The sequence below is a fragment of the Trematomus bernacchii genome, unplaced genomic scaffold (assembly GCF_902827165.1).
Source record: "Trematomus bernacchii unplaced genomic scaffold, fTreBer1.1, whole genome shotgun sequence".
NCBI lineage: Eukaryota > Metazoa > Chordata > Actinopteri > Perciformes > Nototheniidae > Trematomus > Trematomus bernacchii.
Window position 1 is genome coordinate 26,374,106 of NW_022987739.1, and position 18,439 is coordinate 26,392,544.

The 18,439-nt window shown below is 40.3% G+C and overlaps 1 protein-coding gene across 2 annotated transcripts; it reads left to right on the forward strand.

Moving 5' to 3' along the window:
- Window positions 1–7,910: 7,910 nt before the first annotated feature.
- ska3 (spindle and kinetochore associated complex subunit 3) lies at window positions 7,911–18,163 on the forward strand. Of its 2 annotated transcripts, XM_034146298.1 has the most exons (11): window positions 7,911–8,179; window positions 8,268–8,329; window positions 9,417–9,588; window positions 10,241–10,679; window positions 11,095–11,156; window positions 12,251–12,438; window positions 12,529–12,711; window positions 13,648–13,839; window positions 15,664–15,743; window positions 16,355–16,473; window positions 17,826–18,163. In XM_034146298.1, exons 1-11 carry the CDS (start codon window positions 8,056–8,058, stop codon window positions 17,981–17,983), a joined length of 1,779 nt encoding a protein of 592 aa, XP_034002189.1. In that variant the 5' UTR covers window positions 7,911–8,055; the 3' UTR covers window positions 17,984–18,163. The 2 variants fall into 2 exon arrangements, with proteins under 2 accessions (XP_034002189.1, XP_034002190.1); XM_034146299.1 differs by lacking the exon at window positions 8,268–8,329 and having other exon boundaries at window positions 8,103–8,179.
- Window positions 18,164–18,439: the final 276 nt, after the last annotated feature.

Sequence of the window (18,439 nt, forward strand, 5' to 3'; positions counted from 1 at the left end):
ACAAACTTTAAATTAATATTTCCTGTGTACAAAGTATTGAAGATCTTTTGAATGTTTTCATTATTGTTTTGACAACAGGAACACACTGTGGCTGTTTGCAGGACAAGTGAGCGCTGACTGCAGCCTATATTATCTTGGAGCTTTTGGGGGTGGCAGGAAACCCAGTTGGTGCATTTCATATGCATCTGGATGTATGAAAAAAATGCCTGAAAAAACCTAATTTCTGTTTATTTTAACTGACCCAGCTTGTTTGAGTATTTCCAGGGTTGTTTTTCTGACAGCGGAGAAATTACTCGGCTCAACACCAGCACATCATTTTGACTAATTATTCATTTGCATCATATAGTTAGTCTTAATGGGGTTGGTTATGATCTAATTCACGCCTGGCACAGCTTTAATGTTGTTGTTGTTGTTTATTGCAACGTTTTGTCTTCAGCAGCACACCAAGCCACATGGGATTTCTGTCGACTTCACTGAACTTAAAAGTGTTTCCAGATCATTAGCGTTACTACAGAAGAGGCTGGTTACGGCTCTTCTGGCTCATTATCTTAAACTGATGTGAACACCTGGCCCTGTGAGACCACCCCAACCCCAAAAGTAGCCCATGCAGATGTCACTAACTCTTTGTAGAAAGAGCCATGCCAGGTTATCCAGGGTTAGAGCACCGAGCCTGTCACTGCAGATAATTTAGTGACGCAACAGATCATTTTATAATTTAGTATTTTGGATCATAAATTAAGCAGATTTTGTGAAGTCTACAAAAATAAGACATTGCCTGTGTTCTTGTCCCTGCATGACACCGAAGCTTATCACCAGCAAAGTGTTTACACATGATACATTCTACCAAGGTTAGAGAAACATGGCTGCCGTTTCTTTGCTTAACAAAGTCATCTACTCCAGAGTGGACTCAAGAGCTACAGGGTGACTTTGATTAGAATTTATTTTAGCAAAGCATAGGGGTCATTTATACTGCGTACTTAAGGGGAAATGCCCACCTTTTTGGTTAGCCAGCCAGCTCTATTGTGATTGGTCAACGGCTTAGAGATGTCCCGCCCCTTTCCCCCTTATCACGTACAATGAGTTGGAGCCCGAGCCCAGCGGTTCCCAACCTCAGGGCCCACTTAAGAATCTAAAAAATGTTCGCGGCCCACATTCAACCATAAACATTACGGAGGCTAAATAAAGTTCTGATTGGTCGATTCAGAACATGTGACACGTCGTTAATCCAGTAGAACAGACCGCTGTCAAGGACTGTAATGACCGTTGCTAAGGAGGATCAAGAAAGAGGTTAAAATAAAATAAAATCTTAATAATGAAATGTTTCCACACAAATCATAATGTTTTGCAAATTATTTGGCGGCCCACTTACAATGCGTTCGGGTCGCGGCCCACAGGTCGGGAACCGCTGCCCAGGCCAATAGGAGCACGAGTGTTACATAGTAATGTAACCATGTTCCAGAAGTAAACAAAGGAGTCCAATAGAGAACCGCAGTGACGCGTCCTAAAACCCGGAAGTAAACTTCTTCCGGTTCCTTCGACAAAAATGCAATGCAATTTCTCCATAGGATTTAGGAAAATAGCTGGAAATAAGGTCTGTGGTTGACACACATTTAAGAGACGGATCACGTTTTGTTCAGCCGGATAATCTCCACATGTCTACCCATCTCTTATAATTTTCTAATCATAAATCTATCGATCATAAATCTATCGATTAGATTTATGATTCGAAAATTATAAAAGTAGGGTAGACATGTGGAGATTACCCGGCTGAACAAAACGTGATCCGTCTCTTAAATGTGTCTCAACCACAGACCTTATTTCCAGCTATTTTCCAAAATCCTATGGAGAAATTGCATTGCATTTTTGTCGAAGGAACCGGAAGGAGTTTACTCTACAATGATGGTTTATAAAGCTTTGAATGGTTTAGGCCCAAAATACATGTCTGACCTACTGCTAAATTATGAACCATCCAGAACTCTCAGGTCTTCAGGGACTGGTCAGCTTTCTGGGATGTAAGCCTTTGCAGACCATTAACATGCACTAAAACCTATAACACACTACAGGAAAGGCAAAACCCCCAAAAAGCATAACAGGGCCTCTTTAATAAAGTTAGAGTGCTTGTATCTTATTGTTTTATTTGGACTATGATTGACTATGACTGCACAGTAAGTGACAAACTGTGAAATGATTTCCCCTTAATGAAAGCACTGAGCTTTTCTAGTACTCACTCAGTGCATTTATGGAAACAAATCCCTGCAAGGAGCACAACACAAATCACTCTTTCAGCACTAATTTAAGATGAAATTGCTTCAGCATTAAAGCTAATCCACTGGCAGCCTAAACACCCTAAAGCCCCTGAAGAAGTGGACTTGAGTTTCTAGGATACAAACTGTCTGTCTCTCCAGCCGTGACAGCAGCATCTGTGTTGAACGACTTTGCAGATACTTAACACTTCACTTTGTTTAATAAATGCTGGTCAAACATAGGTCAAACGTTTTTACATAACGAGCGAGCCTGTGACTGCTGCAGTGTTTATTAAGGTTCATTTATTTGCATGTTGGATGATCATTATGTGAGTCCAGCCCAAGGGCAATAAGACAGATGGACAGATGGACAGTGACCATCCGGCATTTGGTCTGGTTTAGGGGGGGTTTACATAAGAAATAAAGTAGAACATAAAGCTCTATTTGATCCCATGCAAAAAGGGACATATGTGCACTTAAAGGAGTGGACTTATACTAATGTTGCTTCAACCAGAATACAATTGTCACGCTTTAAGATTCCTGCTTTTAAATGTAGGTTTAAAGCCCGAGCAGCTGAACAAATTCATCTCCTTTCGGTACCAGCAGTGAAGGCAAAAGGGAATTTGCCAACTCAGCTCGGACGAAAGACAACAGAAGGTCACAGTTCTGCTGAATTAAATATTCCGTTTTAATTTCATACCAAGAAGATAGATGCAGCGTGCTTCATTCCCCACAGGACCTCCATGTTTTTTTTTGTCAAATTCATTGTATTCGGTCAGGAAATTGAATATTTAATCCTGCACAGCTGTGTTTTCCTCCATGCTTTTCATTTTCCTTATGAAACCTGTCCTCTGTGATTATGTTTTACAACATGTGGTTGGAAATGGCTTAATTCTTGGATTGAGATTATTAAGAATGTATTGATGACAGGTGAGTTTATGCTTCAAAAGCTGTGTGTGTGTGTGTGTGTGTGTGTGTGTGTGTGTGTGTGTGTGTGTGTGTGTGTGTGTGTGTGTGTGTGTGTGTGTGTGTGTGTGTGTGTGTGTGTGTGTGTGTGTGTGTGTGTGTGTGTGTGTGTGTGTGACCTCAGGCTTCTTGCGGCTTTAGTTAAGCAGGAGTACGTGCCCTTGTGCAATGACTTGTATAATGGGAGGGAATGAACATGTAATGACCCCCTGCAGGGAAATGAGGTGAACAACACAGACACAGATACACACACACAGACACAGACACACACACACACACACACACACACACACACACACAGACACAGACACAGACACACACACACACACACACACACACACACACACACACACACACACACACACACACACACACACACACACACACACACACACACACACACACACACACACACACACACACACTGTGCCCTGCACCTCCACCGACCTTCACGCAGAACTCCCTGAGCTCCCAGCGTTTGGGCTTGCGGTTCAGGATGAGCTCCTCCAGCAGGGTGGGCTGGTCGGTCAGCGCTGAGATCCCCATCAGACGGTTGTAGAGCGCCATCAGCTGCCTCTCCAGCCGGTAGTCCTGCACGTACTGCAGGAAAACCTCCGTCTCCTTCTTAGTGAACTGTGCCTGGGCCCTCACCTGAAACAATAGGCGGGGGGGGGACAGATTCAAAGGAGAGTGTGAGCCCTCTTTAGTCCTGGTTAGCAAAAATAACATAACATAAAAATGAAATGGCTGCAATTTGCAAACAGCCTTCAAAGATGGACATAATATTAGAAGTATTTTAGTTTCTTTGTAGTCAACTTGAGGATCTTTTGTGTCTCTAAGCAGTTGTTTTGTGGTAATTTAATGTCTCTTTATAGATGTGTTGTCACTTTTAGACATTGTTTTGTGTAACTTTGTGGTGTTTTTGCATCTCTTTTAGTCATTAGGCATCTATTTTGCGTTTTGTTTCTTTATGGTCGTTTTGTACAGTATCTCTTGAATAGTAATTTTTGGACTCTTTGCAGCCATTTTGTGTCTCTTACAGGTTGCTTTATGCCTTTTTGCTCCCCTGTTCACATGTTACTTAGGCTACCCATCATCGTGGCTTAACACAAATACTTTACCACTAAGCACTGACTGATTCAGAAAGGTGTTTTATTTTTCTAAGCAAAATGCATTCAAGAGATTTGTATCATTTGTTACATTTTAAAATAATTAAACAGTATATTAAAATCATAAGCGCATTAATACTGTCTAGTGGAAGTAAACAGATGCTTCAATCATACATCTGGTGACAAACATCTGCATCTACATAATACGCTTAGCATCATGAGTTCAGTCACAGTCACATCAGTTCAGTTAAACGGGCATTACTGTTCAAGGTCAGCATGCCCTTCAGTGTGTTTGCAGCATAACCAGTTAGATTACCCTCCAAAATAAAAGCTGGAAAATTCCCTTTCAGATACGAAACAGGGAGACAGACACACTCCAACCGCCCCCACAGTTTTATATAAGACATACCCTAAAAAAGTTCCTTTCACAATAAACACTATTTTCACAACATCAACAAAACGCAGACACACTGTTTTTCTTGCTGTGACAATATTATATTACCCAAGTTAAAAAATATCCCTTCACATTAAAACACTGTGAGACACTCCCTTATTGGCTTACTACAATTATATAAAACTACCCTTTCAAAATAAAAGTTCCCCTAACAATAAAACTCTTATACATTTCAAACTTATCTAACTCACCTAACTAATATTAGTTCCCCTTTCAAAACCTTTTTTTTTAAACAAGTTCCCATCACAATACAACATTGCAAGGCAGACACACTTCAATCTTCCATTGCAACGACTATACCTGTATCAATGTACCCTTCAAAATAAAAGTTCAAACAACTTTCCTTCACAATAAAACACTGAGAAACATACACTCCCTTATTGACTTACTACAATCATATAAGACTACCCTTTCAAAAATAAAAGTTGCCCTAACAATAAAACACTTGTACATTTCAAACTTCCCTAACTAAACAAACTAATATTAGTTTACCCTTCACAATAAAACACTGAGAGGCAGACACTCCAATCTTCTACCCTCCAAAATAAAAGTTGAAAAGGTTCCTCACAGTAAAACAATAAGAAGCCCACATATTAACCTTCCCTTATTAGACTACCATTCAAAATAAAAATATAAAAAGTTCCTCAGTAAAACAATAAGAAGCACACATGCTAATCTTCCCTTATTAGACTATACCATTCAAAATAAGAGTATAAAATAAAACCTCTACTAAGTGAACCTTCATGTTTGAGACCTAGGCAGTGTTTCCTCACCGCGGTGCCCAGCTGGTAGTACACCACGGCCAGGTCGTCCTCCAGCCGGTGCACCTCCTGGTCGTCCAGCAGGCCGGCTCCTCCTGCTCCCAGCTCCTGGTCCATGGAGTCCAGGTTCTTCTTGGCCGCCTCGCTCTCCTCTGCTGAGCCGCTGCCGCCCAGGTAGGAGCAGATACCCTGCACCAGCACCCTGGACATTTTTTCATAAAGCATTGAATGGTTTAGGCCCAAAATACATTACTGATCTACTGCTAAATTATGAACCATCCAGAACTCTCAGGTCTTCTGGGACTGGTCTGCTTTCTGTCCCCAGAGTCAGAACTAAACATGGAGAAGTTCAGTTATTATGCTCCAAATATCTGGAACAAACTCCCAGAAACCTGCAGGTCCGCTGCAACTCTTACTACTTTTAAATCCAGGCTGAAGACTTTTCTTTTTGCCGCTGCTTTTAATTGAACTATTCATATCTTATACTGCACTGTAACCTTTATTCATGTATTTTGTCTTTTAAGGTTTATTTTATTATCTGTGCTTTTTAATGACTGTTCTTAAATGCCATTTTGTAAAGCACTTTGAATTGCCTTGTGTTGAAAGGTGCTATATAAATAAACTTGCCTTGCCTTGACAACATCAGGAACATATCATATCATATATATCAATATTCCAATTACTGTATATAGACTTTTCTGCACTGTTTCTATTATATTATTATATTTTATTTAACTGTACTATTTTATCTGTTTTATTGTGTTGCACTGTTGGAGGAGCCTGTGACCTAAGATTGTCATTGTCATAACTACACTGTAGCTTTGCACACGTGACAATAAAAGCCTTGAAACTGGAAAATGTGAGAATGAAACAGAAACTGTTATGGATATGCAATAGAAGTCATATTTATAAACATACTTAGAATGTGTTAGTGGCTTAATGCACTGTATAAATTGAGTTATAAGCACACTATTCACACAATGAATTATTAATGCTCATTACACATTTTAAAGCAACATAATACTTTGCAAAGAAGTGAGTTATTGAGTATTGAGTCTTATTGAGTATTGAGTCTTATTGCGTATTATAATACTTGATCTTTTAAGTTACAAAATGCTTTATAAAGTGTTATTATTATTGTTTAAATAATTAAAAATCATATTTGAGTTCTGATAACTATTATTATACAGTGTGATAAGCAGATTTGAATGCATTATTGTTAGTATATTAACATGAAATATTCAGAAAACTCACCTCACAGTTTGCATGTAGCCCACTGGCTCCAAAACCTTTCCAAACATCGCCATGGCTGTGTTCAGACAAAAAGAGAAAAATTAAGTTAACCCCTCATTCATGTTAACTAGTATAAAATCCTTTTGCCATTAGTTGGTATTAATTGATTATGTTCGGATCCTTTTTACTACTTTTATAACCCATTTACCAGACCAAAAGTATTGCAACTCACCTCTGTTGTTCTGTGTGCACGTTTGTTCTGACCTTCACAGTTTGTCCAATATTTATACACTCTCCTGAACGACCATTAATCTGATAAGACTTCTCGACGTGCATGCTCTGTCTGAACTTGAGAGGAGGATGTAGTATATCAGGTGTACATTTGTAGTGGTCGTAGTAGTGGAAGTAAATGTTTGTTTCTCAAGTGAATGTATAGTACTGATATACATGTATTTATACACAGAAAAATGTAAGCCAAAAGTCTCATTCACTAGACGCCAAACAGTAAGCCAATAAAAGACAATTCCTCATCATGTGATGTGCTCTTTTGTCTGGCAGTGGGGCACAGTCAGTAGGGGCTTGGACTGTGAGCTGTAGGGTCGCCGGTTCAAGTCCCCGAACAGACCTAAATATGGAGTGTGGACTGCTACTTGGAGAGTCCCTGTTCACCTCCTGGGCCCTGCCGTGTTGCCCTTGAGCAAGGCACCGGACATCCCCCCTTCCCCCTCACTCCCATTGCTCCCCGGGCGCTGTATCTGCCCACTGCTCCTAGTACTACACTCCTGGTACTAGGATGGGTTAAATTCAGAGAACACATTTCACTGTGTGTGCTGTGTGCTTAATGTGACCATTAAAGAGGGGTTTCATCCCTCCGATTCTATCTATCTCACAGATAAAATACTTTCACGTTTTCAATTAAATTAGTAAAGTCCTCTTTTGATTAAATGGCCCAGAAACATACTGAATAACAACAATAAGAATACATTATTAAATAACCCTAGCTCTTACCAGGAAATAATGTAGAGATATTTTTAGTAGTTTTGTTGTGTTTTTTTTGTTTTTAACAATCTCTTCATTCTCACTGTAGTCCATAGATGGCGATATAGCACCGTTAAGCTGCCAATAAACACCAACGAAGAAGAAATAAAAGGAGACTTCCGCTTGAAAAGGCGCTAACATTTAAAAGTTGCTCCTGCTCAAAGAGAAAAAGGTAAACAAACGGCCCTTTCGGTGAAGTAAATGTTATAATTATTCTACATTTTGCAACATTTCAGACTTGTTATCAGAAAATGAACCCCACGGTTCCGTTCTTTGCTAAGCTGAAGAAGCTGGTGGTGACTTTAGAGTCAGAAACTGTTCAACTCCAGCACGACTTTGAACACCGAAACAACGACGACGACGACGATGACAGCGGTGAGTAAAAACACTATTTATCAACCCAAAATAATAATAGCGTATACATAATTTAGCTGGTTTTGATGTGAGTTCCTTTTTATTCCAGAAACTACAGCCAGAGCAATGAGAACATATCACCAAATGAACTGTGAAGTCGGAAACCTAAAGGTACATTTATCAGGGTTCTTACGGTCATTAAAAACCTGGAAAAGTCATGGAAATGTAACTAAAGTTGCATCAAATATAATTTATATTTTATCTAATTGCCGAAATAGTAATACTATAACGATAATAAATACTGTATCATATAGTAATGAAACGTAAAATGGCATTTAACTGACGAGGTATTTTGCTGGTGAGAGATTTTAGTTGCTTTAGCCTGTAGAAGCTAGTAAGCCTACTATTTGATTTGTTTTAGATAGGCACAACATGTTTCATATGCAGACCTTATTTTCCTGTTCCATGTTAAAATAAACGATTTTCAGTGGTACCGCTGAGAAAGAGTAATTTCTTTGATCATGGAAAATTAGGTAAAGGTCATGGAAAATCATTGGTGTATGAACCCTGATTTATGAAAACTGTGAAACCTAGCTTAGTTTAACGGCATAATACAATTTAACATCTTTATTTATCACATTCCTGTCAGGCACTTGAATTAAATACACGAAAACATTTCAATTTCCATTGTTTCAAGTTAGATAAGTTATTGTTTCTTATGTTCCTAATGACCGTCTGTTGCCTTGATGGCAGTTGGTGAAATCAAACTGACATTTTATTGAAATAAACAATGTATTTAAGTACCTGCAGAATTAACCAAAACAGCTATAAAACGGTATTTAGTTAGGATAAGTGCGTTTACTCTTGTGAGACTGAATTCTTATATATTTTGAATGAAATTGGGTGCGAGTGTGACATTGGTATAATACGAAATATAACACAATGGCCCTGCAATACAGCTAATATAGAGATATACACTTTTTAGATAACAAATGTGTGACATAACTTTAAGGTTTGTCATTTGTATTAAAATTGTGTTGTTCATTCAGGAAAAAAGATTATTAGGAAAGTACATCAAAGAAATAATGTTCCTCATTAAGCATCACAAAGAAGAGTAGAAACAGTTTGTGTGAAAGTGATTCATTTGTTTTATTCAGTCTGTTTCTAACACATATTTTACCATACACTGACTATACATCTGAGGGCCGATTTACTTTTTAAAAAGAGCAATAAGGAACTGTGCTTTGTCTTCATACAGGGGCAGATCCAGGGTCAGATTGCTCAGCTGAAAGCACGGGAGAATGATGTGGACAGCTTTATTAAGGCCAGCAGAGTGATGCAGCAAAAAGTGACTAAGGACATCCAGGCACTTAAGGGACACTGGGAGAAATACGGTTACCAAGCTCCACGTGACACCCAGAGAGCGAGCAGTAAGTAATGACAGTAGCTGCATCTCTTTTCTTAAAGGGATAGTGTTGATGTGTGGTGGCCGTTAGGGTACTTCTCCAAAGTCAGTGAATAACGTACAGTAGAAGGCAGTCAGCACACCTCCAGTACGAGAAGCTACGTAAGTATCGCGGCTGACTTTCTTTGTTTCCATCAAGCCAGTAAGACCATTCAAACGGACCGCTCTAATGCGTTATCTTTCGCTTGTTTTACTTACAGTTGTGATGACTTGTTTTACTTCTGATTGTGGGTTTGATGTTGTCCATTTAAACATTCAACAAAGAAAATTGGCCTTTACAATAGTCAAACAAAACATAACAAAAGAGGCACAACTTAAATAAAATAATAAACAACTTAGATCCTTCTTTATTTACTTTATGTATGCTAATATAACTTACTGGTTAGACAGCGTCTTCCACACAGGTAGCCCATCTCTGTGTCTCTTAAGAGCCTGGGGAATGTAGTCTTTTATAGCCTTGACTGCAGAGGTCATGATTAGGTGACAATATTCTGCACTTTTTACAAAACCAAAAGACTGGCTCTAACACATCAACTATGGTAAAACTATCCCTTTGGCTGCTCACTGAAGAAAACATGATATCAAATGTGTTTTTATGGAATCTTTCTCTTGCACAGAGGCTAACGGACAGCAGTCAGAGGCTGCAGGTGAAGAATCAGAGGACAATGAAGCAGGAGAAGAAGAAGGGGAATGCCAGGAGGAGGCTGAAGGCAGTCCCTCCTCATCGCCTCAGACGGCCAAACCGCCGGCCTTCACTGACGTTATGCGAACACCACAGTTGTCTGACTTCGGCCTCTCTGAGATGCAGCTGAAGAAAACGTTCGCTGGTTTCTCTGAAGTGCCCCCCATGCCTGAGATGAGCCTGCCTCACCCCTCATTCTACAAGCCTGCACCGCCACCACCAATGGCCTTTACCCCCAAATGTGCCCTGCGGATGGATGATGAAGATCTGCGGACGCCTCAGCTGTCTGACTTTGGCATTACAGAGCACACCATGTGTCTGAACAACGACTTCACTATGGATCTGTTCAAGAAGAAAGTTGAAAAGCCCCAAAGGTAAAGGATAATGAGCATCATGTAAACAGTATATGACCTCTACTGGCGATGTGCAGGACCTTTCCAGTAGGGCTGCTCAATTCATCGTATTTTAATCGCAATTAGGATTTTGGCTTGCAACGATTATGAAAACAACATAATCGAAATAAAACGATTATTTATATATATATATATATATATATATATATATATATATATTTTTTTTTATTGGTTTTTCAGTTGAATTATACCTAACCTAACCCTAATCAACTGTTAAAAACATACTGTTAACATATTTCTTTTCAATAAATGGATGTTTTCAAAGTATTGACCCAAATAATCGAGATTATGATTTTTGCCATAATCAAGCAGCCCTACTTTCCAGTCTACTGTAGAGTCACCGCTTATTACTGATGTATGAGTGTCCTCTTTACAGACCATCACAAGACCGGCCTGAACCCCCAGTTAACGCTTTAATGGAGAGTTTGAACACACAAGGTATGTAACTCCTAGACTGCCCTCTTTAGTTGAATTCTTTACTGTTGCTTACGGTTTTCAGTAATGAGTTATGTTTTGGAAGACTTAAGGCTGGGCAATATATCTATCATAGCGCTATCTGATATGAAACTAGATATTGTCTCTTTTCTTATAATATTACAATATTGCATAAGCGTCATTCCTGGCTTTAAAGGCTAGAAATTACATTAATGTGATGTAATTTCTTTAATGTACCGGACTGTTTTAACTGTTCTAATATTTACCTTTACTACCTTAGTCACTATCACCACATTACGTAGGAATATTTAGTGAAATGGTCCACCCTACAATGCTGCTGCAATATGGATATTAACGTATTTGATCAAAAATATCATGATATTTGACTTTCTCCATACCACAAATCCGTTGTGCTGATGAAAACTAGACTAAAATGTTTTGAGTGGTCATCGACATACACTTTAAAGAATAAGAATGACTAAAAAGTGATTAAAACTAATAACCACTTTGTCTAAGGACTAAGAATAAATCTAAAATAGCTGCCTAGATTAAAGGTGGGCACTCGAGTGAGACAGAATCTATTCAAACAAGAACAGAATTCCAAATAACAAAACATTTGTGTCAGAATCTGCATTAAAAAAACGACCTACGTGTGTTTTTAAGATAACGACTTTCCTAAAGAACAGTTTGTGAATAAGGACCCTATTACAATTATGTTATCTTCATGTCCCATTTTTATATCATTAATTATTTTATTTGTTTATTTCAAGTGTTTTAATTTCCTTTTTTTCTTTTTACATTATTTGTATATGTTTAAAGCATTCTTTCTCAGGTGTTTTCTGTCCTTAATGTCCCACCTGTGTGTCTCAGGTAAACAGCTCTCTTGTGTATATGGTCCCGTTTATCTGCATCATAACACCTTCAGTATTTAGTGGGAAATGTTCAAGTGCGTCACGTTAGAAAGTATTTTCTGCAGATTGCTCTCGCTGCATTCCCCTCTGGTAATTGCTCTGAGGAGTGGGCGACTTCAGCCAGTTTGGGAGGTTTTATGACGAGTTGAGAAGTCCATCAGACCTATATGTACTTTTTGCCTTCAGCACACAACCTGGAGTCCCCAGAGCCTCCTGTGTTTTGCACTCCAGGGCTCAAGATCAGAAAGACAAACGTTCACTGCTCCTCGAACGATCCCCCAGAATCCCCCTGTCGCCTTGGAAACCTACCTACTACCCCAGAGGTCCCAGCCTTTCTGACTCCATATATGAACTGCCTGGTCAGCTCTAAAAAGGTATGACATATGAGTGCATGTGGAGAATGCAACTAGTAATAATTAATTTCTTTACAGACACAAATACTCAGTGTGTGCATGTGTCCACAGAGTGCACGGCGGCCTGGGAACTCTGAGGAGGATTCCCACTTTCATACCGGAGCAATCGGATCCAAACGCCCCTGGGAATACGACGTGCCGAAGATAAGCATCATGGGTGCGGAGGACATGGAGATGCCGGAGATGCCAGAGATGCCAAACCTGGAGTCTATTTTGGGAAATTCCCTACAGAAAGTAAGAACAAAGGAACGCTGTTTAAAGCCAGGTCACTTTTAACTGCTGATTGCCATCATTTGGCCATATTAGTAAAACACAAGTTGCCATGTGCAGCCATTTTGATTTGGTTAAGGGGTTTGTGTAGATGTACACTCAGTAGATGATAAGTTAATCCTTAATCATTCCCCTTATTTTAAGCATTTAACCAAAAACCCATTAACTCAGAGAAAACTGAACTGGAAGTGCAAAATGCTAACTAATTTCTGGGGTTTATGACCTTTTGCTGCTGTTAATATAGCTAAATACAACAAAAATAGCTAATCTGTATTTTCATTTAAGAAAAAGTATTGCTACATTTCAATCAGGAGAGACTTCATTTTGTTTAAAGAACATTTATTGACACATGTCATATGATGAATGTTAAGTCTTTGGCGATTAGACCCCGATCCTGAAATCGTATATCTAAAGGGGGAAATGCAGCCGTGAGCATATAGGGAACCCCCCCGGGGTCTAGACACTAGTGGTGATGCTGAAGATCTGGATTTGATGAGGAGATGGGATGGAGAGGAGGTGTGATGAGGTCTTTGGATAAACTCTCCTGGCACTGATGAAAGGAGGTGGATGGGGAGGAGGCGGGCGGCGGCACGAAAACCTGAAATCACAGCTGACTGACTGCAGGAGAGAGGAGAACCATTTTAAAGTGTGGCTGCAGCACGGTGATTGGCTGCTGGAGATTGAGGTGACAACGCCCGTGATGAGCTGATTATATGCAGCTGCGGAGTGAATGTATATATACCCAGTCTTCCTGAAATAACTTGCGCTGAGCTTCATGTAATATATCAATATTCTGTATTTTTCTCAAGACGGTAAAACAATAACTTTATTAAAACGTGAACTTCATCTTCATTTTTAAATGTCTGCCCCACTTTTTATATGTCTCCCGTTTGCCACTAGAGAAGTGAAAAAATGCTGAGGAAGACTTTCAACATAAAAAAGGAGAACAAGGAGCCCACTGTCAACAGTCTGGATCTGGACGGCCCCACCCAGAACTTCAGCTTTGGGACCCCCAGCATCAGGATGGACTACGAAGAGCCCACCACCCCCGAGATGCCCGACCTGAGCTCTGTGACTCAGGACATCTGTAAAGTAAGTATTATAGTTTCTGTACCTTGAGTTTTTATATTGAGATTCACTCAAACAGTCTTTGGCTTTATCTCGTTCCCGTTAAAAAGCAACAATAATGAAGAGACTTTCAAATCAAAAATCTTTTTATTTAGTTTCGACAATCAATAAGCAGTGTTTGTCATATAGTAATTTCATGTCATAATGCAAATGAGCCATTGGTCTGTGCTGATTGTATGTACAAAAGGAAAAATAAAAAACAAAACAAGAAAAACATAGACAAACCATAACAACGACTAAAGTAATCCCCTATCACTGCGAATATATGCCGGACATATTGTTGGATGTGTGTATATGCATGTAAAACGCATGCATATACACACACGCAACCTACACATACACATTTGCTGTATACGTACATACGCTGCACTTAAAGTGGACCTATCATGCTATATTTGAATAATATAGTGTAGGACCATACCTATATAAGGCATATTTATACTTTTTTTTTTTTAAATACCAAACAGATCATGCATTTTAGCCATGCCTCATTTCGCTCAATTTGAATTTTTTTAGCAAGGGCTGATTATTTGAGAACAGCACCACCTACAGGCCTGGCATATGTACTACAGCGTCTCCAGGGCTTTCGAACGGCAATGGCCGTGGCTGTCTCCTCCTGATTGGTGGAGTTGGCCCAATAGCCGTAGCGCCACCGTCCTGACGTCAGGAAAGTGTTCAAATCTGGATCAGTTTTTATCAGATCCGTTGCAGCCCCTTTTTTAGAGATTTGGGTATGGAGGAAAATAGAGAGGGTTGTGTTTTCTGACACTTGGTGAGTTCCCTGGAACACCGGGGACACATATTCATGTATAAAAGACGTACAAAAGTGCATTTTGCATGATAGGTCCCCTTTAAGCTAAACCAATAACAGAATGATTTACACAGTTTGGAATGCATTTATAAAAGCTCCCCAGGCTTCCTGAAATGTGCTGTTTGAGTATAGATAATGAAGAGACTTTCAATGTGTTGGACATATTAGGCCAATTTATGGCGCGTTTCCACTACAGCGCGCAGCCCGGTTTAAGAGGGCTGTGACGTCAGCGGCCCGTCTTTGGTTGCGTTTCCACTTGGCCTAGTACCGGCCGGCGGGTCCTAATTCACAGTTTTTCTGGCCTCATAAAATCGTGGGTCCAGGGCCAGAGACAACGAGGCTGAGTCGGGCTGAGTATGCTAAACTAGAGAGAGCGTCGCTGGCAAGGGGGCTACAACAAGATGGACATATTTGACCGTGATTTAATTGTAATACACGTTTCAAAATGATGCCGAAGTAACAACATACTGATACCGGTTAGTAAAAACCATGAATTAATGCTTTGTCAAGTCTGCAGACAGACGGCAGGGGAAAAACCTTTTAAAATGCTTGTTTTCTAAATGGAGATTGGCTAAGCTAACGCAGTATATGCTCCGACCGTCCACACTCACAACAACGGCCTATACAGACATAAATAAAGCAGCGACTGTATTCACCATGACACAGACAGTCTGTGGTTTGTACTTGTTTAACTTTTGTCTAGTTTCTGAACATATATGAGGAGCTGTGAGCTCTGAGTGCTAACAGCTAACGGCTGTGTTGTTTTTCTGGGGTTCTCTGAAGATCACGTCACGGCTCCGCCTACACTATAGATACTGCCCCAGTTCCTAAACTGTAATGGAAATGCGCCATAAAGTGAGCCAGTCCTAACGAGGCCCAGCCATACCGAGCGGGGCCGAGCGAGGCCGTGTAGTGGAAACGCGCCATTATACTTGTATTGTGTTTTTCTCACTTCTGATTTCTCTTTTATTTTGAAGCTTGTGTCCCAGGCTCAGATGAAGAACCCTACGATCGCTGTTGTGCACCCAAATATCAGGGGGAAAAATGATAAAAACAGGTAAGAAAAGAAAGAAAATCACTACCCTAAGGGAGCTACACACGGCTGCGTGCATTGAAGCTTGCCGGCGGGCGTGTCTGACGCTCGACCAACAACCAATCACATGAATCTCCTGCCCCGGACACACAAGCACGCGGTTTGATTGGCTAGAGCTTGTACTGGCATATGATTCAATTGGCTGACGCTTCCGTCGAAGCTTCAAAAGTAGAACATTGCTCTACTTTTGAAGCGAGCAACGCTACGCTTTGCTCCCACAATGCAGTTCGGCGAAGCGTGACGTCACCCCATTCAAAGTGAATGGGCAGAAGCGTTGAAGCTTCAACGCACGCCGCCGTGTGTAAGCTGCGTAACTCTAACTGGGGCTTGATCCAATTCGTACAAATGCTTTAGACAGTGTTTGCCGGGTGCTGGAAGTCTTTGGAAACACTTGAATTTAAATGTGCAGTTTTCAAGGATAGAAAAGTGTTTGAAAAGAAAATACGTTGGAAAGACCCGTGTTGCTTTTTCCTTTCTCGCAAAATGTAGAAGAGAGTTTACAGCTATCTCGGTATCATTAATGTCTTAATGTTTTTTGTAATAAAGATTTAAATTGTTACTTGTCCTCTTCCCAGACTGTCTGCGGTGTCAGAGAGCGAGTTCCAGAGTTTACCAAAGTACATAAGGCAGGTGACTCTGCACAACCTCAACCAGGTGGTGGAGCACATCAACACGTTCACAGCAGAGAGTGAAGGTCAGTGCTACACTACTCTTATGGTCAAAGTGAACAGATAAGGTCTAAATATCTTGTTTAGGTGTTTGAATTTTAGAGGATCTACAAAAAAGACTTTCCCTTTATTTATTTCAAGATCTCAAATGGCATGCTTAAGATTGTTTACATCAAACAACCACGGTATAAGTCCAGGGCCCGTTCTCATTTAATCAAATTCCCCTCCTCGACTCCTATCCTCGAGACTTAGTCCCGCCCACAGGAGATGCGAGCGGAGGAGAGAGGAGGGGAGCCGAGGAGAGAGGAGGGGAAGCAGCAGGCGGTTAGAGAAATGAGAACTCCTCTCCTCTGAGCGGTCATTTTAAAGAGACGTCCATTAATGATGACAGGAGGCACAGCAGCCCTCTGTCTGATGGACAGATGTGTTTATGACGACTTATATATTTACTTTGATTCATTCACAGTGCGGTATAATGAGACAATAACAGGCTACAGATGTGGGGATACACACACACACACACACACACACACATGTATATATTTATATAAATATATACAATTTCAGAATCAGAGCACTCTCATAATAACGTAACACTATCAGAGACTGGATATATCTCTCCCCTCTCTGGTCGCTACAATGAAGAAAATAAATGACGGGCCAAACGTTTTATTTACAAGTATTAAAAGTAAGCAGAGGACACCAAACCAACTGAGACCTGTCTCTCCGCTGCATCTACGCACACACTGTACCACACACACCTACACCACACACACGCACCTACAGCTCCTAAAGCATAATCAGGCTACAGCCGTTGTGTATTTTATATGTGAAGCACTAAATGGTTTTAGAAAAATATGGACTCTTTGTTTGTAGATATCTACTAAACTAAAGCAAATAAAGAGAGTAGGCCTGTTATACTGAGTGATATATATTATACACACTGCTCTGCTTTCTGCACGGACCTCACAGCTGTTCTCACTGTAAACATCGCGTTGCGATGAAAGCAGTTGATAAAATAATATCCAGGGGATGCATGCAGAGCTGTCATTGGCTGAGATCAGTCCGGCCGTGCGTCACGACTCTTTGAAACATCACTGTTGCCAGAAATGCATCCACGAAGGAACCGTGGAGGACCCATCAGTGTATCCTCGGTTATAGCTCCTCCAGAGAGCCTCCTCGGCGCTCGATGCTCGGTCCTCGAAGTGCATTTAGAGAAATTAGATGTCCTTCAACATGGCGCGCTAAAATTCATTTCGGGGTCACTACCGGAGGACCGAGGAGTCGAGGAGGGGGATTTGATGAAATGAGAACGGGCCCAGGAGACTAGTTGTTTTGTAGGCTTTACTCAGTTGCTGTCCTTTGTTGCCCTCTGCAGGAGAACACACAGAGTTTCAGATGGAAGAGCTGTGCAGGATTTGCGCGGTGGGAACAAATACCCCCGTATTCATCCTCTGTCTGATGGAGCTCAAGAGACTGGAGCACATCGGAGGAGCCAGGAACACCTCTGTGTACAAACTGTGCACACAAAACTAAAGGGCGCTTGGACACATCAAACTCTGTCCGATTAGGAGCAAAAATGTGGAGACGTCCTAGTTACATCTATCTTTTAAGCTGAAGAGATGCTGGTTTCTAGTGTTTTCATCAAAATCCTGTACATTGCAACACTGATAAATATCAATAAACTATATATTAAAGTATACACCCTCTCATGAATCATTGAATTGTTTTTTTGGTCTTTAATTACCTGTATTTTGCCATTCATGTTTAATTTTTCTTTCAAAAAAGAATTAGTGTTCTATAAACCAAGGTTTTGATTATAAATATATATGAAATTAATAAAATGTAGTAATATAAATCATCATGAAAAATGTATACTTTAGAGAAGTACAACTACGGCAAGATTGCACTTCAGTACAGATGGAACTCAAGTACTAAGAGAGTAGAGTTATAAGCATACTCCTATAACACTTAAACACATTAAAATTCCTG